This window comes from Amborella trichopoda, chromosome 13 (assembly GCF_054954075.1).
Source record: "Amborella trichopoda isolate Santa Cruz 75 chromosome 13, AtrichopodaSantaCruz75HAP2 v2.0, whole genome shotgun sequence".
Lineage (NCBI taxonomy): Eukaryota > Viridiplantae > Streptophyta > Magnoliopsida > Amborellales > Amborellaceae > Amborella > Amborella trichopoda.
The window spans coordinates 35,756,074-35,783,171 of record NC_142348.1 but is presented as its reverse complement, the minus strand read 5'-3'; the positions used below and the strand labels follow the sequence as shown (position 1 = coordinate 35,783,171).

Genomic DNA, 27,098 nt, shown 5'->3' with positions numbered 1-27,098 from the left:
TATGTTATGATAAAATTTGAAGGTGCACGTTAATAGGATTGTTTAAGATTGCAATGTTATGGAACCACACCCTTTTTTAAAGGACGCACACATATAACAAAAAGAGGATCATTTTTGGAAAAAAAAACAGGTTTAAATCCGCGATTTGCCAGGTCCTAACGTTTAGGGTCCAAATGAATAGGGACCCAATGAAGAAAACGTTGAAAGACAAAGAAATGGTGACCAATAGCGTGCTGAGTCTACCCATCGTTGGTAAAGGCGACCAATAGGATCCATGCATGTGTCAAGTGTTGATTGGACAATAGTTGGTTGCTTTGGAAAGTGTCTCAGGGTTGGTAGGTGGGCCTCTCTCACCGCTGTTTTGGTCTGCCATTTTTCATTCTTCTTCCCTTAAAAACAAAGTCAATAGCAAACAAAAATTCATTTCTTTTTTTATAAGTAATTATGTGATAAGTAATAAAGTGCACAAAATTAATGTTATTTTTTTCTCCCAATAAAACAAGGACACTGTAGAAATGTGGGCTTGGCAAATGAATATTTTTTAAATATAATTTAATTCTATTTTTTTAGAGCATATATAATCTTCAACATACAATCCCCAAAATGGAGATCATTAATGTGTAAAAAAATAAAAATAAATTAAAGACTACAAATAATATTTTTAAAAAGAAATATTTGAGCGATTGATTTATGGAGGGACCATCGCATACATCCATGATCCATCCCTAAAAGCACAAACTACCCTTCCATATCAATCATGCGACATTTGACCTGTTCTTGAGTTAATTCCGAAAACTATTTTAGGTTGGTCTGTCTGTCTGAAAAATATATAAAATGCTAAAATACTTGATATTTTAATAACCGTTTGATAAACTTTCTTAAATTTGATACCTAGAGAAAGAAAATAATGGAGTACGGCCGCAGGACCTCCCGGCGGGGTGCTCACCAACTCCCGGGCTGGACGGAAAGGTTGGCACAAGAGAGAGAGAGAGAGAGAGACAGAGGAGAGAGAGGGGGTCCAACTCCAACCACCTACTACCGTCGATCTTTTTATATACGCCCCGATCTCTCTCTTCTTCTCGTTCATCTTATCCTTCTGGTTCGAAACGTCTCTCTCTCTCCTTGTTGTTCAAACCAGAGAGAAAGAAGAGAAGCAATGGCGACCAAGCAAGAAGAACAACAGCAAGTGGGGCGTCACCAGGAGGTCGGTCACAAGAGCCTCCTCCAAAGCGATGAGCTTTATCAGGTATCTCTCCCCCTCTCTCTCTCTCTCTAAAACTCTGTCTTTCTCTCTCTATATCTCTCTTTCTCCGTCTGAAGTTTTGCTGACTCGTTTCCTCGATGGTGTGCAGTATATACTAGAGACAAGCGTTTACCCTAGAGAGCCCGAGTCGATGAAGGAGCTTCGTGAGATCACAGCCAAGCACCCATGGTATGAGAAATGGATATCATATTTGGGACCTTTTCCTCCCCCCTCTCTCTTTAACATTCTAATGGATGTCTGAGTTTGAAAGAACCATCTAGAGAGAGATATTGAATTCATTCCTGAATTAATGTTTGCGACTGGAAAAAAACGCAGGAACATCATGACAACTTCAGCTGATGAGGGACAGTTCCTTAACCTGCTCCTCAAGCTTATCAATGCGAAGAACACCATGGAGATCGGTGTTTACACTGGTTATTCTCTCCTCGCCACCGCCCTTGCTCTGCCAGACGATGGAAAGGTTAACAACCTGTCCTATGCTTTGAACCAGTAAATTCCATTGCAAATATCTCAAATATTTTTACATTTCATGAAGAAGCCCGAAAATGGGAAAATGAACCCTCCCCAACATTCATATTTTTGCCAGATCTCTATGAGGAAATTAACAAAGATGAAACCATTTACATATCTGATCGATCCAAGCCGAACCCACTTTTTTTTGTCCCCCTGCAAATCATCAATTTTACCGAAGTTATCATCTTCTATTAATAGGGCCGGCAGTGGTCTGGGCAGGGGCGGACTAGTCATTAATACTTTTAGGAGACTTTATACCTTTAATACTTTTAGTATCGCACTCACTCTCGGCCCGGTCACTATTTTTATTGCTTTTACTATGGTCAATAAGCATATATTTTAAAGACCGGACTAACCTTACCTTCTCTCTTTCGCTCTCTACCGCCCTCCTCTTGACTCTCTCCCTACATAGTGAGCAGAAAGGAAGGGTAAATTTAGTTTTGTAAAAGATTTATTTTTTAAAGGGCCAAAAGCAAGAATAAATAGTAACAACGTCACGAGTGAGATGCTAAAAGGATGCGAAATTGAATGTCTGCAAAGTTAATTTAGGAGAGCATCTATAATTTTTCATTTTATCTCGTTTGGTCGGAAAAAAAAAACGAATATGAGCTTTTTAGTGATGGTTTTCGATTGATTCCCCTATATCTTGTTTTTCATTTGGTTGGATTTGGAACTGCAGATTATAGCCATGGACATTAACAAGGAAAACTATGAATTGGGTTTGCCAGTTATAGAAAAGGCTGGAGTGGCTCACAAGATTGACTTCAGAGAAGGACCTGCATTGCCAGTCCTTGATCAAATGCTTGAGGATGTGAGCTTTCTCTCTCTAAATTCTTCATCCTTTTTCTTTTCTATTCTTTTGCTGTTGGAGAAAATAAAAAATTCTTGAGAGTTGTTACCCCTAATTTTTAATTTTTAATGCTATGAGGAAAGGTCAATGGGTGGACCTTTGAATGCAGTAATAAAGTTTTTATAAGGCCTCTTATTTCTGAAACAAAATAAAGCCTCACCTCAAATCCTCATTTCGAAAGCACTTTCAACCACATAGATCTCTACGATGACTCTAAATTCAATTTTTAGCACCGAAATTAAAATATACAACTAAAAAAATGGTACAATTGTTGCAGATCTATGAATTTATTTTTTGGGCGAAATAAGACCGTCTGGATAATTTGTTATAATATATATTATTTTTAGAGCTCAAAACCCTTTTTTTTTCCACAACCATAATGTTCAAGCCGAAATGGTCGATGTATAGGTTTTTCAATACTTGAATTGCAATTTCCGATGACTTATTAGTTAAGGCTCTACTTATTTTATTAGGGCTGCAGCCTTATAAAACCATTCTCCTTGTCTTTAATTTTCTTTTCTTTTTTTTTCTTTTTTTTTTTCATGGACAAATAACAATAAAAATAAAGAAAGTAAAGGACAATCGTTCTTTATCATCATAAAGATGGTGGAACAATAGAATTACGCGATCGTTATGGTCGATTGAAATAATGGACGGTGATGGGAAAGTAGGATGCATTTCGTTTGGAGTCTTGTAGTACTATTTGGTAGGTCTCCGTCGCTCTCCATCACATTCCTATTGTCGTAATGGATGTAGAGGTATGAGCCGGAAGGCCTATGCTATAGGTACGCTGGACGGCCCAGATTTACCGATTTGGATGGTTTTTTTTTTTTTGGTGTGGTTTCTATAAGGTTGCAACCTTGAACAATCTAATTAAGGTGTACCTCCAAATTAATTTTGGTATAAAAAATTCTTAGGATCATCTCAAAATCTATTTTCATATCTACTTATAAGTTTTTAAACTTAAAAAATGGTTAAAATCAAGTGGATCCATAAACATATGAAAATCTTGAAATGGACGGTCTATATAATGTATTGCAAGATGCATTGTTTTTGAGATGTGAATTTTTTTTTTTTTCATTAAAACAACCTTTTTTCGATGGATTTTTGAGTTGCATATGTAATTCTACATTATTAAGATTTCAACCTTGTAAAAACTTTTTCTTGTTCTTTTTTACTTTGTTTTTTCGTAACTAGTTTAGTTCAAAAACAATTTCCATAGAAGTAAAAAAATATGTAGATACTTTTATGCTGGTCATTTGACATGCTCACATAAATAAATAAAAAATTAGGGAAAATATTGATTAAAGGGTTGAAACCCTTATAAAATTATTAAAGGGGTTAAATGGCCACATTTTATACTGTGAGTTTCCTTTAAAAATTTTGTTTTAATTAGGTATATCATAAAAAAAATAAAAAATTCTTAAATTGTTCCTGTTTAGGCATAGGATGCCCAACTAATTAGAGGGTCATTTAGTAATTTTAGGAGCATTTCATTTCGTTAAAGGCCTCTATGGCTGGGTGAAATTACTTAAATGCTTCAAATTGTTTGAGTTTCCTAAACTTGAGTTTCCTAATTGAAGACGAAATTTAAAAGCAAATCCTCGAATACTAATTGTAACGAGTTTGCAAGGGATTTCAACTCCTGAATTTATCACTGTAGAGCCTATGACACAGGCATGTTTGTCTCTATAACAGAGGAATTTCTAACCATGAATTTGCAAGACATTGATCACAACTTCTGACTGCCTATCAGGAGAAGTATCATGGCTCCTTCGACTTCATCTTTGTTGATGCCGACAAGGATAACTACCTGAATTACCACAAGCGATTGATCGAGCTAGTGAAAGTTGGAGGTGTTATAGGGTATGACAACACCCTATGGAATGGATCGGTTGTCGCCCCGCCAGATGCCCCTCTCAGGAAATATGTGAGATATTACAGAGACTTTGTGATCGAGCTCAACAAGGCACTTGCAGTCGATCCCCGCATCGAGATATGCCAGCTCCCTGTGGGAGATGGCATCACCCTATGCAGGCGTGTCTCTTAATCAAGATTATCAAGACATGATCAATTCTTAAGAACCTGTTCTTGGTTCATGGAATTTTTTTTTTTTTTTTTTTTTTTTGCCCTTGCCCTTTTCACATTGTATCTTTTAATATATGTATTGTATTGCCCTTGCGGGGAAGAGAGGGTCTAGGAAGACAATGATCCTAGAATCTGGTTCCCTCTCATTTGGTCGGTTTTAATCCATGAGCTCTGTTTTTCTCTCTATGCTGCATTTGTTAATAATGATATTTGTGCCTAATGATTGGGTAACTTTAATTATAAGAAGGGAAACTTATATGGAGTTGTTATTGCACAAGCACCACCTTTTGATGGTTCCTATTAAAACTGAATTTTATTTTTTTATTTTCTATTTGGAATTTGGGTTTAGCTTCATTTTAATAAGTACAATGAGTAAAAATAACAAAAAAGTATTTTGAATAAAAAACATTTATCTTTTTTTTATTTATTTATTTTTATAAATATAAATCAACAGCCCAAAATTCAGATAAATGTTTTATTAAAATAAAAAATAAAATATGAAATTGCTTTTGGCCTATAGAAATGGGCTTGTGAAATCTCAACCGTCACATGTGGGCATGATACTTTTCCTGTTTTACAACCGATCTCTATTTCCCTTTTCTCTACCTCTCTCTATTGAGCCACCTCTAAATTCTAAACCCTTTTTTTCATGGAAATTTGTTTCATGAACCGCATTTCTACCCGGTCCAAAAAGTGTGAAGCATCCATCTCAAAGATGGATGCGAGTAGGTATTCCATCTAAAAACAATTGAAACTAATAGTCCAAATATTTTCCTACTAGAATTATTATTTTTAGTTTTAAAATTTTATTTATTTTTTCATATTCATGATCTCCATGTTAAAAATTACATGTCTTTAAAAATTAAATTTTAAAATCCATCCAGAAAATAAATTTATTAAGTGGCTCCCATTTCTACATATGCAAGCTTAGGTGCATAGAAACCGGGGTCCCTTTTCCCATATGTCCTTCTCATTGATGCAGCAACTCTCTCTCATCTTGTTTATGCAAGTGTTTAATTATTTGGGCAAACTAGCTCAAACTCACCTGAGCAACTCGGGCTCACCAGGGTGGCCAGCCTGAGTATTTAGGAGTTCGGTGTCCAACTCGGATATCTTAAAATAATATATATATATATATATATATGAAAAAGTCTTCCCAACGCCTATAGGTAAATGTGAACAGTGATTTCGCTTACCCTCATCATCGTTCAGATTTCATCATACGGTCACGATTGTCTAGTTGTATTTTATTTTTCATTAGTTTTTTATAAATTGGAAGTATGTACATCTTAGTGAGGTGCACATAATAAAAATATATAAAAAAATAATTTGAGAAAATAAATTTGATCAAAATACCAAGAAAATTTTCAGGGGTATTTTAGTCAATTTATTTCATGTAAAATATTGTTTTTATATTTTTCATAGATTCACTTATTTTTTATAAACACACTTTCCAAATTTCAGATCATTTCAGTTTATATAAAAAAATAAAAAATAAAACACTACCAGACAATTGTGACCGTGCGATGAACTTTGAACGGTGATGAGGGTAGGAGAAATCACTGTTCATTTTCGTCTATAGGCGTTTTATAATATATATATATGTGTGTATGTGTGAAAAACTCTTCCCAATGCCTATAGGCTAAAATGAACAATAATTTCACCTACCCTCATCACCATCCAAACTTCGTCGCACAATCACATTGTCTGATACTATTTCAATTTCCATTGTTCTTTCACAAATCCAAATTATTTGAAAATTGAATCATATGTACATCTTAGTGAGACGCACCTAATAAAAATATGAAGAAAATAATTCGTCAAATATAAATTGACTAAAATACCTCGAAAATTTACGGGGTATTTTGATCAATTTATAATTTTCAAATTGTGTTTTTCATATTTTTATTAGGTGCGCTTCACTAAGATGAGATATACATATACTCCAAATTTCAAATCATTTAGATTAGCAAGAAAAAATGAAAAATGAGACACTACTGGATAACTGTGACCGTCCAATAAAGTTTGGATGGTGATGAGGATAGCCGAAATTACTATTCATTTTCACCTAAAGGCGTTTTGTAATATCTTCATATATATATAGAAAAATCTTGGGTAAGCCCACTAGCTTACAGAAAAAAATGAGCCCAACGGCCCAGATTGAATATTGGCCGATCTGACGATCACAGATATCTAGTAGTATTTGAATTTTAATTTTTTTTAGGAATCCAAATCATTTGAAGTTTTAGGCATACATTCTTCTCAGCAAGTTGCACCTAATAAAAATATATAAAAAATAATTCACAAAAACAAATTGACCAAAATACCTCCGAAACATTTTGGGTGTATTTTGGTCAATTTATTTCATGTGAAATATATTTTTTTGATATTTTTTGAACATTTACTATTTTTTATGTACACACTCTCCAAATTTCAAGTGATTTGGATTTGTAGAAAAAAAAAATTAAAATTCAAACACTACCGGACATCTGTGATCGTCAGATCGGCCCAGATTCAATCTGGCGTGTTGGGCTCATTTTTCCCTGTGAGCTAGTGGGCTTTTTCCCTGTGAGCTAGTGGGTTCACCCTAGCATCTTCCAATATATATATATATATATATATATATATATATGATCCTATGAGACCCTCCCACACCTATGTATAGGACCCCAAAAGATCACCATTAAATTTGGCACATATCTCTAGAAAAGTTATCACATGGGTGTGGGACTTGACTTTTCTAGAGATTTGTGTCAAATTTGATGGCGATCATTTGGGATCCTATACATAGGTGTGGGAGGGTCTCATAGGATCATTATATATATATATATATATATATATATATATATATATATATATATATATATAAGAGAAATTTATGAGTAATATATTTTTTTTATGTTTTCTTTCATTTTGGCAAAAATTAGAAAAGATTTTGGTGGTGAATAGTTATCTTTACAGTTTTCTTCTTTTTGGGTTATTTCTGAAGGAAAAGTATGTAAAGAGATCATTTACTTTAAATACAAGGAGGTCACAAAAAATTTTATCCATCAAATCTGATGGCTGTGAGTAATTAGACTCTTAAGTTCAAAAATTTGATGGTTTTGAGTAACTAGACTTCAAGTTCAAAAAAACAAATTCTCAAACTTTGTAATACACCTCAAGCTATCCAAATTTGATATCTAATAGCTAGTACCACCTTATTCGAATTTCCGTATGCCTTTTTTTTATAACTCTTTGTTTACATTCGTTGGGTATGTTTGGTTTGTTTGTGAAATGGATCAATCAACTATAACCATTAACATCTTTTTGGGATCAAGTGCTCAAAGGACATGTAAGCTAGAAGTGGGCTGCCCTTGAGAGGGAGAGAGGGTTAGAGGTGGGAAAAGTTTATATAAAATATCAACTTTATAATATAGAAAAAAGGTACGGTTCAATAATCCATCCAAAAGAAACTGTTTTGGCATTAAAAAACCCTACAATTTATTATCTAGGCCTTAAGAGGAATGCATATAAAGAAGAAAAAAAAAAATTTTAGTCTTAAAAATAATGTATCTTGTAACATATTATCTAGGCTGTCTATATTGAAAAAAAATAGAGTTTATTGCTTGATCTACCTCATTTGTGGAGCTTTAAAATTTTATAATCAGGTGTTTAAATAGTTTCTTAGATCATCAAAAGTGTTTTTGGCACCCAACTGACATGTTTTAGCAAGATTTAGATGTGTGGCTTATTTTGATCGTTAAAAGTTAACACTAGATACAAACCACATCTGAAAAAAAATATTATAGAAGTTATGGTGCGACCGCCCTCTCATTGTGGGTTGGTTGTGGGGTAACTTAGAAATAGGGTGGACGCTGCAATTTTCCCTGACAAATTACTCTTTTTATTTCACATGGTAATAGGCCCCAAATTTGCTAAAAAAAACCGAAGTTAGGATTTTGATATATTTATGGGAAAATTACAAAAATTTCTCAAAAGGAGACTTTCTCGATAACCTCCCCTAATCAAATTTTTTTTTTAGCAATTTTGACTCCAAATTTAACTTTTTTAGTAAGTACCCCAAAGTAAAAAAATCATATTTTTTCAACAAAAATGCCCATACTCGTACAGTGACAGAGTCGCTCACTAGTAAAGTGCCAGACCCTATATAACCATCAGACCCCGTAACACTCCAGAGCGAAAGTGCCAAACCGTCTCTATTTTGTGCTCGACTACATGCTTTCCATAAGCCCAATGTGCCGGACTATCCCCATTTTGTGCCCGGACTGCATGCTTTCCACAAGCCCAAAATGCCGGACCCACACTTTGCAACAACCCAAAGTGCCGGATCGCTTTTATTTTGTGTCGGACTAAAGTACTTTCCATTTGAATGACTGGCAGTACGGTTACAGATATTTTTGTCCAAAAATATGACTTTTTGACTTAAGAGGATATTTGCTAAGAAAGTTAAATTTAAAGTAAAATTTTTAAAAAAAACTTGATTGGAAGGAAATTGTCTAGAAAATCTGGTTGAGGGTTTTGTAATTTTTCCTTTGTAAAACTTTTTAGGAAAGTATACCAAACTATGCCTAACCATTTCAACAATTTAACCGTTCATCCTTTTTCAACTACTCCAAGGTCATAGGTAATTTGATGGGTATTTTGAAATTAAATAAAAATAAGCAAAACACTAAACAGTTGAATAATGTTATTTTGATAAATATATCTCCCTATCTTTTTTAAAAATATTTTTAGAATAATCTTTTACCTCTCTTTCTACCCAAAGTAAATCATAAAAAGTCTCTCCTCTCCCCAACCTATTTTCTCTTCAAAACCACTAGTCCACATCGAACAATCCCTCAGTTTTGGACGAATCTCACTGATTTGATAGCTTTCCAAATTGGTTATAATCCCTTTGCTCAAAGTCCATTTCCATCAAGTTGCAGGATCCATGGATTGTTAAAGTTAATTTGATAAATAAATGCTTGAATAGTAAACTTGGTTTTATCAGTTAGCATGCCCTTTGATTTGGCCTAAAAGTCTTGAACAGACCCAAAAATTTCTCTCATCTAACAATGTCACTAGGAAATGGCAACAAGAATTCATAAGAAACAGTTATTCAGAATTGAATTTAATCTCTTATTTCATCTACCAAGAGTCTAAAACAAATCAAATAAAAAATCATTTCAAGAATAAAAATCTGAAAATAATGGAGGAAAAAAATTGAAATTGTTTTTTTTTTTGTAATTCATGGGAAAATGGTAAGGCTTTATAGATCAGTATGATAAGAACACTTTAGGACAATTATGAGCAATTTGGCCAAAAAATGAGAATTAAATTGAAGAATTTCAATTTCGGGTTGGTTTTGATTTTTTTTATTTGGGTATAGAGCCAAACAAAATCTATAGGGATCTATTAGAGGGCTCCAATACCAAGATTTTGAATCAAATTTAAAGGTGATTTGGTTGAGAAATGAGAGAAAGGGGGATTGGGATTCAGCCCTAAAAAATGGGGTGATTTTTAAAAAAGTTCTTGCCTAAATATATTATTAAATCACAAAATAATTTTTTAGGCTAAGATGTATTGATTAAGATCCAGATTAATGCTTGGATGTGGATTATGGTTGTAGAAAGCCAAACAATAAAAACACCTCAATTTTCCTCTTTTTCAAGTGAAAATATGAAGAAAAGTTACACAAACCCGACGCACCCGAGTCTGGCCAAGACCTAGCATGGTAGCCCTGGTTCGAGTCGCCTCGACGATTTCCAAGACCGCTTGACGATTTTTAAATCCATGGGTAACAAAAACTTTATAGGAACTCAAACATAGATCCCACTTATTCCGAAACACACTATTGAATGTCATGAAACAATATTGTACTTTTGTTATTGGAGTGAAACGCATTATTGAATGTCATGAAACGATATTGTACTTTTGTTATTGGAGTGAAACACATTATTGAATGTCATGAAACGATATTGTACTTTTGTTATTGGAGTGATGATATATGGGAAGCCCTTAAATTTAGAAGAAGTTTGTATAAAGCCGAAGAATTGAACAATCAAATTAGAGCTGACCTCAAAAAATTCATTAGAAATGGTTGTTTTGATGTCTAAATATTTTCAAATTGATCATCTCAACATCAAGATGCATACACATGAGAAAACAAAATAGATTTCAAGTTTTGGAAATAAAACATCTTGTAACACATTTTTGGACTGTCAATTTTCAAGATTTTCAAATTTCCATAGATATGCTCAATATACACTATTTTTGAAACTTTAAATTTTATAATTAAAAATAAAAATATATTTTAAGGCTATTACAAAGATTTTCACCATTGAAATCACTTTTTTCAATACTACTTGAAAATACATTTTACTTTAATTATTTAGAGCCTATGCTCTATACAAACCACACCCATTTATAAAACCATAGGTTATGGGTCTTCCTAGCGTGCAGCCCAAACCAATATGATGACGCCAATGTGATGGGATGTAGGTCACCAACAAAATGAGGTGGGGTGCACATGGCTAGGTTAGATAAAGGAAAAACACACGAAAAAGTATTTGGTGGGTCAGCCGACTCACCTGTAGATATGTGGACCCCTTCCAAATTCATCTGTAAGATGGATTTTATATCTAAAATTTTGATTTGTTAATCTCAATTATTATTGTGATTATGAATTTAGATTATTTAATTTATAAAAATTAAAAGTCATATTCTTTTAATATGTTTTTCACCATCTAGTTTGAAATATATTGGAAGCACTATTTTTTTATGTCTATTTCTAAAATGGACTGGCTGACTTCAATTAATTGAGAAAAAGTTAAGATGATGTCTAAAATGGACGTGTGATGCATGAGGAGATACACATGCTTCTATGAATCACCTGACTCACCAAGTCCAAAACAAAAGGGTTGGTGACCTACAATTTCTGACACAAATTTGAATATTTAACCTCATACATCTTTATAACAATTATTGGTCTTGCACTTGACTTGTGTTTAAAAAAGGAAGTATGAAAGTTGGAACTTGGAACCCGCCCATGTGAAATTTCTAGGGGCCAAGGTCATTGTGGTTGACTCTACTTGTCCAAGGAACGGACATTGTTCATAAAGAACGACTAAGGGAAATAGCACACACATCCCTTGTTTTACAATAGGAATAAAAACACTTAAGGCTAGTTTGGATGTATCCTAGCATAAATTTTTATTACCATCCAAAAATCTAGCGACAAGCTATTTGCACGGTTTTTGGATGGCCAGACTAAAAACTTTGAGAGAATGGGGTTGAGGTCGTGGTGGTTGCACCATTTATGCCTCAACTAAGGTTTAGGCTTTCATTTTCACCAAACGTATTTAAAAGCCACTAACGTATCAAAAACTTAAAGGCTCGTCATCCCCGTTGAATTACCCAAAAAAAAAAAGAGGCTAAGAACTTTGCTATATGAAAAAACCAATCCAAAAAAATTCAAGATAACTTGTTCATATGTGACGTTTAACTTCTCTCAAACCACGCTCTAACCCAATACCCATTATGCTCTGTCTCTCTCTCCTGTCCACCTAACAGATTGGATCCTCTCTCCCTCTAATAAGCTCATGGGGTTTAAGACGAAGAGGAGAAATATCTAATGGCTACTAAGCTCATGGGGTTTAAGAGGAGTCTATGAAGTCCTGTCCACCTAACAGACTGGATCCTCTCTCCCTCTTCATTCTTATGGCAACTAAGCTCATGGGGTTTAAGAGGAAGAGGTGGGTTTTGTGCTTTATCATCTTTGCGGATTTCTTTCCGCCACACCCATCGTGAAGCAAATGACTATGCTGATGGTCTTGCCAAGTCTGGTGTCTCTCTTCCTGTTTCTGACGAGCTGATTACATTATTACACTATGCTCTTGCAACAGTTATTAATAAAAGCCCATAATATTTTTTTTTAAAAAAAAAAAAAGAGGTAGGAGGGGTTGAGGTGAGAGATAGATGTGCAGAACAAGACGAGACTCAAAAAGGATTTCATAGACAATGAATATGAGGAAACAAAAATCTAACCCCTCTCTCTCCATGAAATACAACCCTCTCCATAAACCATCATTGATGTCAATTTCAGGATTCAAGGTTGGAGGCTAACGAGGAGATCCCCTGTTTGCAGCATCAGTTATGGCTTTTAGGCCTTAAATGTCCTCCAATAGTGATTTTTGCCCTTCACATTTGAGCCCTGTTGCTTCACCGAAGCTAAGAGCTACTGACTCATGATTGATGTTTTTGGTACATATCCTATTGTTCTACTACTAAATGTTTGTGGTAATTAGCGTGTGTCCACTATTTTTTTTAAGGGCGTGATTTCTACAATGTTGCAACTTTAAACAATCAAATTAAGACACACCTCCAAATTTTGTCATAAATGTAATTTTGGTATCAAAAATTTCTAAGATGGCTTGAGAATCTATTTTAATATCCAATTATAAAATCTTAAACTTCAACAATGGTTCAAATCAACTAGATCAATAAACAATATAAAATCTAAAAAGTGGATGGTCCAAATAATATGTTGCGATATACACTATTTTTCAAGCTCAAAATGTTTTTTTCTTTTCATATTCATATATCTCAATGTCCCAATGATCAATTAGAGGGCTTCCTAGCATTGAAACAACCTTTTATGATGGATTTTTGAAGTACATCTTAATTCTAGATTTTAAGGTTGCAACCTCATATAAACTTTAACTTTATCCTATTTTTAGTGAATTCTAGTATGGAAAGGGAAGAGGTGGCTTGTCTCCGCCCAATAGAAAATGGGGATACTATATTTTGCTAGAAATAGACTCCAAAATTTCTTCATTCTATAACTAGAATAACTTGTTAAAGTTTTTTGAACGTCGTAACTTTTGGAGTTTCGAGATGGACATTATGCCGGTAGCATGAACACTTTGCCATTTCCAACTTCAAGCAAGCATTTATTAACGGGATGCGGTTAACATGCTGTCAAGCATAGTGTAGAAATACAGGCTTGGCAATTAATATATTTTTAGATATAAATTAATCTTAATTTTTAGAGAATATATAATCTTTAACATGGAGAACATGAATATGAAAAAGAAATTTTAAAAATTAAAAATAATAATTATATTAAAAAGACACATGGACTATTAGTTACAAATGTTTTTAGATGGACCAGGTATAAAGCATCCATCTTTAAGACGTATGCCTTATACCTCTGGACCGTATATTGTAGAAATGCGGTCCCACCCGCATGAAACAATTGTTCTTATTAATTTATGCCATCAAAGGGCCACTTGCAGAACAACTCATGCAGCATTAGTTCTTTTTGGCTTAGAAAGGACAGTATTAACGGTTGCATTGTGTTGGCCCATGAAAGGGTAAATAAGCACCTTCCGATAATCCAAATTAAATTTGGGCCGATCCAAGGGCAAAATTAATTTAATTTTTATTTACAAAATCAATTCATATGAAAATTAAAGGGTACATGCATATTTTAGGGTGCACCATAAAAATAAATAAAAGATAACAAATAAATGCACCCCTAAAACATAAACATAAAGCAAAGATAACAAGGAAAAGAACACCCCTAAAACATGTCGAGACGTCTTGGTCAATTATTTACTTATTATTCTTTATTTATTTATTTATTTTTATTGAGTTCACATGGATGCCCCTCTTTCATGCAAAATAACACGTAAAATAAATATAAAAGGATAAAAAACAAAAAAAAATTGTGGCCATCAAATGATCCTAGATTCAATCTGTCCATGTGGTTGCTATAGCATCTCTATTAAAAAAAACGCCCCATGTCAAATTCTAAGCATGCCTTGAAATGATTGAAGGGTATGTGATTATGAACTATAAGACCACTTATTTTTGGTAAAAGTCACTATCACACATTTGAAATCTACCAGCTTAAGATGCATCGCAAAGTTCATAAAAATATATTTGGATTTTAAGCCCAGTCAAAAACACATACCATGAAATCTACCTGATTACGGTGCATCACAAAGTTTTCAAAAATATTTTTGGATTTTAAGCCCCATTTCACAACCAATGGCCAAGAGCCCAAGAGCCATTTTTACCTGCTTAAGTGCTGATGTCTAAAGATATGGGTGTTATTGGGTACTTTTCCACTTTTGCCCCTCTCTCCCCCCACAAAAACACTAAACTAATCGGGTAATCAGTAACAGGAATTAAATGAAAAAAGAGGGATGCAACTTAAAAAGTCGCGAATTTTGGATGGAAATTCTGCAGCTACACATTAAGGGCCTAAAAAATATTTGTTTTGTTCCAACATTTTGACAATGGAGATGACAGTTCAGTACACGATAATATAGAGAAGCTATGTGTGCGGTTAGCTCCAGAAGCATCGGAAACTGCTCAAAACTCTTGTTTTCATTTAGAAGGCTCTGTATTACTGATTCCTCTTTCTATCTTCGAACTATTAGAGAATGCACAATAATATAGGTGAAAATCATGGCCCAAAAGAGAGAAGAAATGAAAGAGAAATAACTCCTTTGCGAGGTTTAAGTCTTTACCAGTGAAGGCGCTGAACCATACTTTGAGAATTTACATCCTTTGGGAGACCAGGTCGTACTTTGTCTCCCACACACATGAATGCTTCCAAGTAGTTGGCCCTTTCCAGTACAGTCACTTGTCCATCCATCGATAGGGAGGACGCCACTGTTTTTGTTTGGTTTTCTTCAGAGACAGATACATGATCAGAAACAGAAATATAGACATTGTTTTGCTTCGTTTTTTCAAAGACACACAGGATAAAGAAATAGAGAGATGAAGACGAGTTTGTGAAGCCTTAAATAATCTAATTTAGCAGAGACAGCACCTGCTGTATTCTCTTCATCTGAAAGGCCATATGAATGTGTGCGAGGGTCAGAGCGAGAGAGAGAGAGAGAGAGAGAGAGAGAGGAACCCACCTGCTGTGCTCCTAACAGATTGTATCATGTCCACTTGCTGTTGTGGCAAGATGTCTGCCCTGTATATATCCTTCATAAAATTTGCAACATGGACAATATCACTAAAATCATCTGTTTATTGGCAACATTATTAAAAGCAATGGTATTTTAAGAGTTCGAAGGTCATAAATTATGGAGGCAATTCTCCATACGACCCATCAAATATGTGGTCATAAGGGTCATCACCATCCAATCCCTGGGTTGGATTGTGACAGAGAGAAAATGGGACATAGTTGGTATATCAGATAATGTCATGTTCGGCTGAACCCAACCCATCAATGTCACACATTGCACGGTGATGATCCTGAGGATCCCATATTTGATGTAGTTGGTATATAGATAAACAGCACACTTCCCTCCCATATAAATTTTTATGGCTTTCTGTGAATCTACCTCTGCAGGCGAGGACAACTGATAAGGCCTGACAAGGCCCTGTGATGAATCCAGCCCAAATGAAGACGTCTCTGCACATCCACCAGAGTTGGGTATAACATTTGGTATGTTGGGCATTACTAAAGATTGAAGTGAAGAGGAGGGGGGGCTTATATTAGGTAGATCAAAGGAGGGTTGTGATGAGGAGTCCTGTTGGTTCACGGGCAACAATCCCATCCCCATGGTAATGGGCAATGTGCCATTCTCTGTAGTAAAGCCCATGCATATTTGAGGTAGCTGCATAGATTGCAGCTGGCCAGGCATACACATGGGGGCTAAATTGATCCCACTTTTCATTGATAGCATCTGTAAGGATCAAGCAAGCAGGTAAGAAAATGGAGTTATCATTGATTAGTTCATAAAACATGATGCTAGAACAGTGTACTAATTCAGGGGAATAGAGATGAACTTCCAAGTGATTGAGGAACAAATAAATGCCGACATATGCCAACGATTAAACAGATTATTAATTTACCAGCAGAATGCCCAGTGATACATGTTAACCAGGAGTTTGAATTGTTTATGTCCAGTGGCACTATTCCCATACAAAAGTTATACAGGGAGTGTCATGGTATATATGAGTATGCATACAGGAGACACATTTTAATACAAGAAATGGGTAAGGACTTTTCTCAACATGGGAACAAAAATGCCTCATCCTATCTTCCCATCAAGATTAATACTGCTGCTTTGGTTCCCCGTTGCAAAGAAGATATCGACAAAGGGCCATTAACAGGCTGGGTTCCGATCAGGCCAGCACTGGCCCGAATCTGAACCCAGCCCAAAACAGGGTATGGTAGGCTCAGGCCCAAGGTCCAGGCCCGAATTCATGATAACTAGGCCAGAGCCTAGCACGGGCCTGAAAAAATAAGACCAGGCCTACATGAACATGGTAATATATATATATATATATATATATATATATATATATATATATATATATATATATATATATATATATATATATACTGGAACTTTGTGTCTATTCAATGACACTCTTACAACCATCCATTTTGAAATTTAAAGGACAAGAACGAGTGTGACCTCCATGTACAAATCGCGTATATATATAGAGGAAAAAGTTTATATAAGGCTGCACCTTTAAAATGTAGAATTAAGATGCACCTCAAAAGTCCATCGAAAAAGGTTGTTTTAATGTTGAAAAACACTCGAATTGATCATCTCGACATCGAGATGTATGAATATAGAAAAAAAAAAAACAATTTGAGGCTGAGAAATAGTGCATTTTGCAACACATTATCTGGACCATCCATTTTCAAAGATTTTCATATATTTAAAGATCTACTTGATTTTAACCATTTTTTTAGTTTAAAATTTTATAATTAGATATCAAAATAGATTTTCAGATAATCCAAAGAATTTTTTACACCAAAATTACATGTTATGATAAAATTTGGATTGTTTAAGGTGCAACCTTATAGAAACCACACCCATATCTGATAGTCACGACCTCATTTCCTATTTGAATTTTCATTTTTTTCTACAAATCCAAATCACCTGAAATTTTAAATGTTCATTCTTCTCATTAAGGCGCACCAAATAAAAATATTAAAAATAATAATTCGCAAAATATAAATTAACCAAAATACCCCTAAAACATTTCTGGGGTATTTTGGTTAATTTATTTTTTGCATATTATTTTTTTATATTTTTATTAGATTCTCCAAATTGTAAAGAATATACACTCAAAATTTCTAATTATTTGGATTTGTAGAAAAAAAATGAAAATTCAAATACGAAATGAGGTCGTGACCATTGGATCTGGCCCAGATTCAATCTTGGCCGTTGGCTAAGATTGTCATGTAAGCAGCCTGGCTGACTCTATCTCTTTCTAGATATATATATATATATATATATATATATATATATATATATATATATATATATATATATATGGAAATATATACAATGAGACCATTTACTTTTGATACAAAGAGTTTACAATCATCATTGACCATTAGATTTGAAAATGGGCGGTTGAGGATGTGCCATTGTTTGGGCACAAATTCCAAAATAAAATTTCTTGAATGTTGTGACACATTTCCATCATTGGATTTCATATCCAATGGCTAAAACCTTCTTATACCAAAATAAATGGTCTCATATATATATATATATATATATATATATATATATATATATATATATAAATCGATTAAATTGTTGATCTGTCCATTTCGGAGGATTCTTTTTTAAACGATCATATAATGGTTTAGCAATGATAGCAAAATCTTTTATGAAATCAGAAATATAATTTAGACATCCTAAAAATCATTGCAATGCAACTTTATTAAGAATAATATCAGGAAATTCGTTAGAAAATTCAATGGCTCGATCAATGGGAATAATCGTGCCTTGGAATATATGATGACCTAATTATCTTATTTTGGTTTGGCAAATATTCATTTTCTTTGCAGAAACTACAAGTCCTGCATTTTTTACAGTATTAGAAAATCCAATGGCCCGATCAATGGGAATAATCGTGCCTTGGAATATATGATGACCTAAGAATCTTATTTTGGTTTGGCAAAGATTCATTTTCTTTGCAGAAACTACAAGTCCTGCATTTTTCACAGTATTGAGAAATATATTTAGATGTTTAAAGTGTTGATGAATAACAGTTGAAAAAATAAGAACATCATCAATATAAACTAGCATATATGTCATATAAGAGTTAAAAACTTCATTAATAATTTTCTGGAATTCAGATGGTGCATTTTTCAGACCGAATGGCATTACATTCCATTCATATTGACCAAATGGAACATGTTCTTCTTTCATTTGAAATCTTTCTTTATTAATTAGAAGAGGAGGTTTAAATAATATTGCTTTTTTCTTTTCTTCAAGTTTTTCTTGCGGTTGTCGGATAATATTTTCTATTCTGGTAGTCTGTTTCCCTATAGTTTGTAAATATAAATTTGTATAATTATTTTGCTCTAATAGATGAGGTAATAGTTCTATTTTATGATAATGTTCTCCAGAAAGTGTTTTATATGGAGTGGCTATAGTTTCTAATTCTTCTTGCTTATCTTTTCCTTAGATTTTTATACTTTCTTCAAGAGGATGAATACTTTGAATTTGTTTCTTTTGATCTGTAATATATATTTGATATTGATTTTCAAGGGTATGAAGTTTATTGAATTCAGGGATTTTAGCTCTTTTTAAAATTAATGTAGTTTTAAGCCATTCAAAAAATCCTAGGTTTATTTTTTCTTTTTTCAAGAATCGATTATAATTTTTATGAGTCGTGTATTGATTTGGAATAATATTTTGAAGAGTTTTAATTGTTGGATTTGAAGTTTGACTTTTCCATTCTTGTGGAAGTTGTATTTGTGACCACTGTATTGTTTTAGGGATAACAACATTTGATCTGTCAGTATCATCTTGGTCATGGGCTCCAGAGACCTTGCATACAGTGGCATTCATGGTCATGTGTTTCATTGTATCAAGAATCTGAAGTTCAGACATTCTGTCTATATTCCAATTAACAATAGTTCTTCCTGAATAGGATACAGTATGGGATATAAGGTCTTCTTCAAATTGTATATCAACTGGAGTCGGTCTAGGATGGTACATTCTAGTTTGAGATGTGATTCGCATTTTTTTACCATAATCTATTCGGTTGACATTATCTTCTTGAGTAAAAGCATTTTTTATATTAGAAAAAGTATTCGGAATTTCAGGTATTTCTTGTATTACCATAGCTGCTGGTTCTGTAATTGTTAACGACTCTTGAATTTTTGTTTTTCCTCTATCCTGGATATCTAGATTCGATATCTTGGTAATTAATTGTTGTATTAGTTCAGAAGGATGTTCTTCTTTCATTTGAAATCTTTCTTTATTAATTAGAGGAGGAGGTTTAAATAATATTGCTTTTTTCTTTTCTTCAATTTTTTCTTACGGTTGTCGGATAATATTTTCTATTCTGGTAGTCTGTTTCCCTATAGTTTGTAAATATAAATTTGTATAATTATTTTGCTCTAATAGATGAGGTAATAGTTCTATTTTATGATAATGTTCTCCAGGAAGTGTTTTATATGGAGTGGCTATAGTTTCTAATTCTTCTTGCTTATTTAAGTGAGAACAATAAAGACTTTCGAAATTGGTACTTATCTACATTCTCAAAAGAATTAATACACATGACTCATAAAAAATATAATCGATGCTTAAAAAAAGAAAAAATAAACCTAGGATTTTTTGAATGGCTTAAAACTACATTACTTTCAAAAGGAGCTAAAATCCCTGAATTCAATAAACTTCATACCCTTGAAAATCAATAAAAAATATATATTACAAATCAAAAACACTTATCCACCTTTATCTCCAACAAGATCAATCAATTACCCAGAATATTCATTTCAACCAAAATCCACTCCAGTTTTAACTCCTGCATCTAGCCCCAATAAATCCAACAACCCAAATAAATAAGTATTCGAAGAAACTGCTTTTATGGTAGATATTACCATTGATGACAAGTATATCCATATAGACCCAAATAAATTAGCCCCTCTATATTACAAAACCACCTCTATCCTTCAAACGGCAACAAGACCAGAGAATGGTACGAAGCTGTTCTCTTAGAAACTGGATCTATATCAATAGTTCATTTTTTCAATCCCAATACAAAAATAATTGGATATTCGAAAATACAGATACGAAAATTATTATCATATGATGATTGGGGATGTAGCCAATCCCAAGGCCGGAACTTCAAGCTCCTGAATTTCAATATAAATCATATCGATATACTGAATATATAGATGCATGGCATAAAGTATTTTCATATAAAAACCTAAATAATTCTCATACATGGTTTATTCAAATAAAAATGCCTGTGTTTGAAAGGTTCCCTAGTTGGTTCCGTTACTGGTTTCTAATCTGGGGATCTGGAACTCAGATATTGCCAGATCCATTTAAGAAAGCTCAAAGAGCATTTGCTGAATACAATGGAGTTGATAATTTTGAATATATACCTCGTTTGGGAAAAAGAATATCGATTCGATGGTGGGATGTTTTTAGCATGGATCCAAATATGATAAAACCCAAAAGAATACCTCTTGTTACGCATGAACATCAAAATACTCCTAAATTTGACCCAAATACTTTCGTCGAATATATAAGACAGATGCGAAAACAATACCCCAGAGCTACTAAAGACGAATTGGAAATCAGCTATTAAAGATTATTCAAGAAGAAACTTTTGAAGCAACCTCTTCTCCATCCGAGCCTGATGAAGACTTTAGCCAAAGGTCCGAATAGCCCGGCTCATCAACTTGTACAAAACACCAGCCAGCTGTATATTCATCTAGAAAATGCCACCTGTACAGCTATCCAGCAGAATCTACAAAAAGACAAAAAGAAATAAAGAAGACAGATGGCATCTGCCGTACAACAAAAGATGCTCTCCGTACTTTATTGGCCGACAGACAATATTCTTACTTTAAGTCAAGTCATGTAAAAAGTAACTTTTACTTTTTTTTTATGTCATATCAACCTTTATCTTTAAGTCACCTCTGACTTTAAAGATTCCTCTTATCTGCTTTACCTCTACGTACAATGCCAGCGCACCCCTTGCTTTTCCAACTTTTCTCTGCGAATGTGATAACAGCTCACAACTCCACCAAAAAGATTCCTTTATGTCCTTTCTTTGCTTTACGTCCAATCCTCAGAGCGCCAGCTCGACGCACTTGATCATTTACCCTGCCTATAAATACTTCTCCTCTCTTCCATTTGAGGCATCAGGGAACTCTCATCTTCTCTGCTCTCTGCTCTGAAAGACTTTGCTTGCTCTCTCTCTCTCTCTAAAGCTTCGGTGCTGTCTACCTGTTCCCTGCAAACTTTCCAGGCAAGCCTTTTCACAAGTAAGGTCTTTCCATTAGTCTTTAAGTTTTATTTACAATGTGTAACTGTAATATACATAAGTTACCATCGTTCTGTCCGGACGAATGGCAACACTTTTCGAGTTTCTGCCTCTGTAACTTGTAAGTGATACACCGTCTGTATTTAGTCTGTAATTTGTACTAGTTTGTTGTACTGTTTACAGTACTTTGTTTAAATTTGTATCTATACTGCCTGTATTCAGTCTATTTGAAGCAATAGCAATAAAATTTTTTTATATTACTGTCATGCAGTTTAAATTAATATTTAGTGTTAAATTATTAGATAATACTTATACCACTTGGATAGTAATAGATATTTCTGTTGTTTCTTTCATTATTATACTATTCATCTTTTTATATTACACTTCTCTTCTTAGATCATTATTAGACTATAGCACCATGTTCTCTACGTTATTACGATAAAATGAAATTTTAAATTATATTTCTGATTTCATAAAAGATTTTGCTATCATTGCTAAACCATTATATGATCGTTTAAACAAGAATCCTCCGAAATGGACGGATCAACATACTAATGCTATTCGCATTTTTAAAAGCAAATCAAAAGAATTACCTTCCTCAGTCTTATCTGACCCTAATGCTTCTAAAATTATTGAATGCGACGCCTCCGAACTTGGTTTAGGAGGACTCCTCAAACAAAAACTAAATACTAAAGAACAATTAGTCCGCTATATATCTAAAGCTTGGAATTCAACCCAACAGAATTACTCCACAATTTATTAGGGATAGGATACCTGATCCATTTGAGAGCTTTATTTAATGGTTTATAATTAATAACTAATCTTAGTACTCCTTGTTCCTTTTCAGCATTATTTTCTACATAAAAGGCGACACAACTCCATGGAGATGAGCTTAGCCTAATTAATCCTTTTTGTAATAGAGACTTTATTTCTGTATGACAAATTTCCAACATTTTTGAATTCATCTGAATTGGTCGTGCTTTTGTTGGTATTTTAATTTTAGAAAATCCTTCCTCATATGGAAGAGATACTATATGTTTTTGTCTATTCCAAAAGGCATTTGGCAAATCGCTACATATTTCTTTTTCAAATTGTTGTCTTAGATTTTCAATTTTTGATTTTATTTCAGGAAGTAATAGTTGGTTTTCAACTGCTTTATATTTTATCTCAGCTTTGAGTTGATATAAAAAATTCTCTTTATTTTGTATGTTTTGTTTTATATTATTTATTTCTTTTATTTTTGGTTTATCAATAAATTCGAATTTTACTTTTATTCCTTCAATTGTTGATTCTATTCCAGTATGATCTATAACAATAGGATACAGCATACTAATAAAAGGAGTGCTCAAAATAACAGCTTGATTAAAACCTTTTACCATGATAAATGGTAATTCTAGACAGATGCCATTATTGCATATGGCAGCATTTGATAATTTATAATTTATTTTTAATTTACTTCCATCGGCTGTATTTAAAACTTGAGTAGTTTTATCAAAATATTTTGTAGAAATGAGTCCCTCGTTTATACAATTCAAATTGGCACCTGAATCTATCAAGGCCATGGTTTGAAAATGATATTCATTGTTGACAATGATTTTTACTAAGGTATACCATTTTTTATTTAATATTTTATTGATTAAATTTAACTGAGGCTCTTGTTTATTGTCCGATGATTCTGGTTGATCTAATATTCTATCATTATTTAGTAATCCATCAAATTCTATTTCTTCATCTTCGAAATTATCGATCAACTCAATATTTAATTCTAATAGCCTAATCCTGTTTTTAAAATTATTAAGGTCAGTTTTTACTTCATTAACTTCGTGTTTTAATTCGGCAATTGTAGGTTCTTTATGAATAATATTTTTCTGACCAATTCTTTTAAGAATTTCAGAGAAACTATATTCTTCTGGTGGTTTGATTAATGGAGTTGGTTTATTCCTAGCTTTTGCTATTTGAATGTATTGGCTTAGTATTGTTTGTTTATCTTCAGTATTAGGTAATTTATCTATAATCTCTAGAATTAATGTCTTCTTTAGTAAGAGTATGACAGGCACATTCATTGTTATCTGAAGATGTCTCATTTAATAAATCTTCATCTTTTATTATTCCTATGTCTGATTCTTCATCAGAATTTTTCGAATATGAGGAAGAGGTTGCACTAATATCATTATCTTTATCATATAATTGAATAATTTCATATAATTGATTTCGTACATTTTCATCTAATATTAGAGCTTCTATCTTTTTCTTTACATTACAATTATTTTTATAGTGTCCTAATTTTCCACATTTATAGCATCAAGGTATTTTTCTTTTAGGCCTTTTATATTTAGAATTTTCTTTAGGATTTTGTTCATATCTTTTGTATTTATTTTTCTTATATCTTTTTTTGTAGGATTTGTGTCTTTTTTCTGACTTTATTCGTTTATGGGGTTTATTTTGGGAAAGATTTAGATTATATCCGAATTGTTCACAGAAGTCACCAAGTTCTTTATGACCAGTCATCTTTTATTTATCTAATTGTCTTTTGAGATTTAAGTCGGTACAAAGGGCTAAGCCTTCTGCACATATTTCTGCGGATAATCCGCCGAAAGTATAGAGTGGATATGGTATGATCCCCCCATTTTTGGTCTTAAGTCGATTGCGAACTTTTTTGATCTGTAATATATATTTGATATTGATTTTCAAGGGTATGAAGTTTATTGAATTCAGGGATTTTAGCTCCTTGTAAAAGTCACGTAGTTTTAAGCCATTCAAAAAATTCTAGGTTTATTTTTTCTTTATTCAAGAATCGATTATATTTTTTATGAGTCATGTGTATTAATTCTTTTGAGAATGTAGATAAGTACCAATTTCGAAAGTCTTTATTGTTCACTTAAATAATCGTTTTTTATATAGTCTTTATTTATTTTATTTTTCATTTGTAATGTTAACAATTGAAAATCTTGATCTGGAGTATTAGTACTTAGTGGGTGATATATAGGTTTGTGTATATTATCCTGAGTTCTAATTAATCCTTGTATTTCAGGTTCTGAGGATAATGCAGTGTCAGATCTGGATATACTAGATACAGATCTTCTGGACGATAGGAATTTGGCTGAATTTTTGGATAAGGGAAGATAATTATCGTCTTTTATTTTTAAAGAAGGAGTTCTTGTATTAAATAATATTTCTACTTCTCCATCTATATTTTCAATGATTTGATTTGGAATATTATTTTGAAGAGTTTTAATTGCTGGATTTGAAGTTTGAATTTCCATTCTTGTGGAAGTTGTATTTGTGACCACTGTATTGTTTTAGGGACAATAACATTTGATCTGTCCATATTTGTTTGGAATAAAGTAGTTTGTCCTTTCGTATCTATTTGTATAACATTTAGGCTTAAAGTAGTCATTACTTTATAATATATTCGATAGATGATAGCTATATTTTGTGATCCGTGTAACATATCAAATCCTTGGGTTTTAATATTTAAAGTTAGTACTTTAAGTAAATTAGGGTCATGTAATGATATAGCATAATTAGGAAAGCAATTAAAATAAATTGGTCCATTACATAAACTGGATTCAATTATTCCTAATAGTAAATATGAGAAATTATTATGTCTTTCATCTCTTAGGCATAGTAGAATTGAAGTATTTAATCCTAGTCTTGTTAAAGACTTAACAGCTACCTGAATTAATCCTATATGAAGTTATTGGTATTCTTTATTTTTATGAGATTGTATAATTTTATTCGTTAAGAGTTGAAGATTTTCTTGTTCATTTTGAACAGGTAAACTCTGTTCAACCGTTTTAATGGCATATCCAATTTTTAGATTAAAGTTTCCTTTTTTATATACGTCTGTTATTGGGACCTTGGGTATGTTCCAGTTTTGAATCTGCTGTTCAATATTTTCAATAACTACTTTATTTTTTACCCTTGGAGTATTTTTAGAAGATGATAGTGTTTTATTAGATAAGGTTTTAATAAAATTCTCCATATATCGGTACGGATAATGACTCTAGTCAACCTCTTACGTCTTGAACGACCTGAACGGCTCTCCTTGGCCTAAATGGTCTTTAGGGACTGAGCGGCAATGAGTCTCAACTCTCGGACTACCGTATACATGACTAATTTTATTATAATCTTATCTCATAAATACTATACTCAGCTAAAACTAGTCTAACAGTAAATTTTTAAGAATTTCTAGTGGCTCTGATACCAAAGTGAACCAAGATCTAAAATCGATTAAAATTCTTAAATTTCATTTTATCGTAATAACGTAGAAAACAGAGTGCTATAGTCTAATAATGATCTAAAAAGAAAAGTGTAATATAAAAAGATGAATAGTATAATAATGAAAGAAACAACAGAAATATCTATTACTATCCAAGTGGTATAAGTATTATCGAATAATTTAACACTAAATATTAATTTAAACTGCATGACAGTAATATAAAAAAAATTTATTGCTATTGTTTCAAATAGACTAAATACAGGCAGTATAGATACAAATTTAAACAAAGTACTGTAAACAGTACAACAAACTAGTACAAATTACAGACTAAATACAGACGGTGTATCACTTACAAGTTACAAAGGCAAAAACTCGAAAAGTGTTGCCATTCGTCTGGACAGAACGATGGTAACTTATGTATATTACAGTCAAACATTGTAAATAAAACTTAAAGACTAATGGAAAGACCTTACTTGTGAAAAGGCTTGCCTGGAAAGTTTGCAGGGAACAGGTAGACAGCATTGAAGCTTTAGAGAGAGAGAGAGAGCAAGCAAAGTCTTTCAGAGCAGAGAGCAGAGAGCAGAGAAGATGAGAGTTCCCTGATGCCTCAAATGGAAGAGAGGAGAAGTATTTATAGGCAGGGGTAAATGATCCAGTGCGTCGAGCTGGCGCTCTGAGGATTGGACGTAAAGCAAAGAAATGACAGAAAGGAATCTTTATGGTGGAGTTGTGAGCTGTTATCACATTCGCAGAGAAAAGTTGGAAAAGCAAGGGGTGCGCTGGCATTGTACGTAGAGGTAAAGCAGATAAGTGGAATCTTTAAAGTCAGAGGTGACTTAAAGATAAAGGTCAATATGACATAAAAAAAAAGTAAAAGTTACTTTTTACATGAC

General features: G+C 33.1%; 2 protein-coding genes across 2 annotated transcripts in view; one reads left to right on the top strand and one right to left on the bottom strand.

Moving 5' to 3' along the window:
• Positions 1 to 1,094: 1,094 nt before the first annotated feature.
• Positions 1,095 to 4,899, top strand: CCOAOMT1 (S-adenosyl-L-methionine-dependent methyltransferases superfamily protein). The gene is made up of 5 exons (XM_006856422.4): positions 1,095 to 1,246; positions 1,353 to 1,432; positions 1,580 to 1,724; positions 2,457 to 2,588; positions 4,384 to 4,899. The coding sequence occupies exons 1-5, from the start codon at positions 1,157 to 1,159 to the stop codon at positions 4,675 to 4,677; spliced, it is 741 nt and encodes a 246-aa protein (XP_006856484.1). The 5' UTR covers positions 1,095 to 1,156; the 3' UTR covers positions 4,678 to 4,899.
• A 10,016-nt stretch (positions 4,900 to 14,915) lies between these two features.
• The window catches only part of ALC (basic helix-loop-helix (bHLH) DNA-binding superfamily protein), a 33,291-nt gene continuing 21,108 nt past the window's right edge, over positions 14,916 to 27,098 (bottom strand). The window contains 4 exon segments of the mRNA NM_001305838.1: positions 14,916 to 15,138; positions 15,236 to 15,398; positions 15,632 to 15,701; positions 16,064 to 16,408. Of these exon segments, the coding sequence (NP_001292767.1) occupies positions 15,093 to 15,138; positions 15,236 to 15,398; positions 15,632 to 15,701; positions 16,064 to 16,408 (624 nt within the window). The 3' untranslated portion in view covers positions 14,916 to 15,092.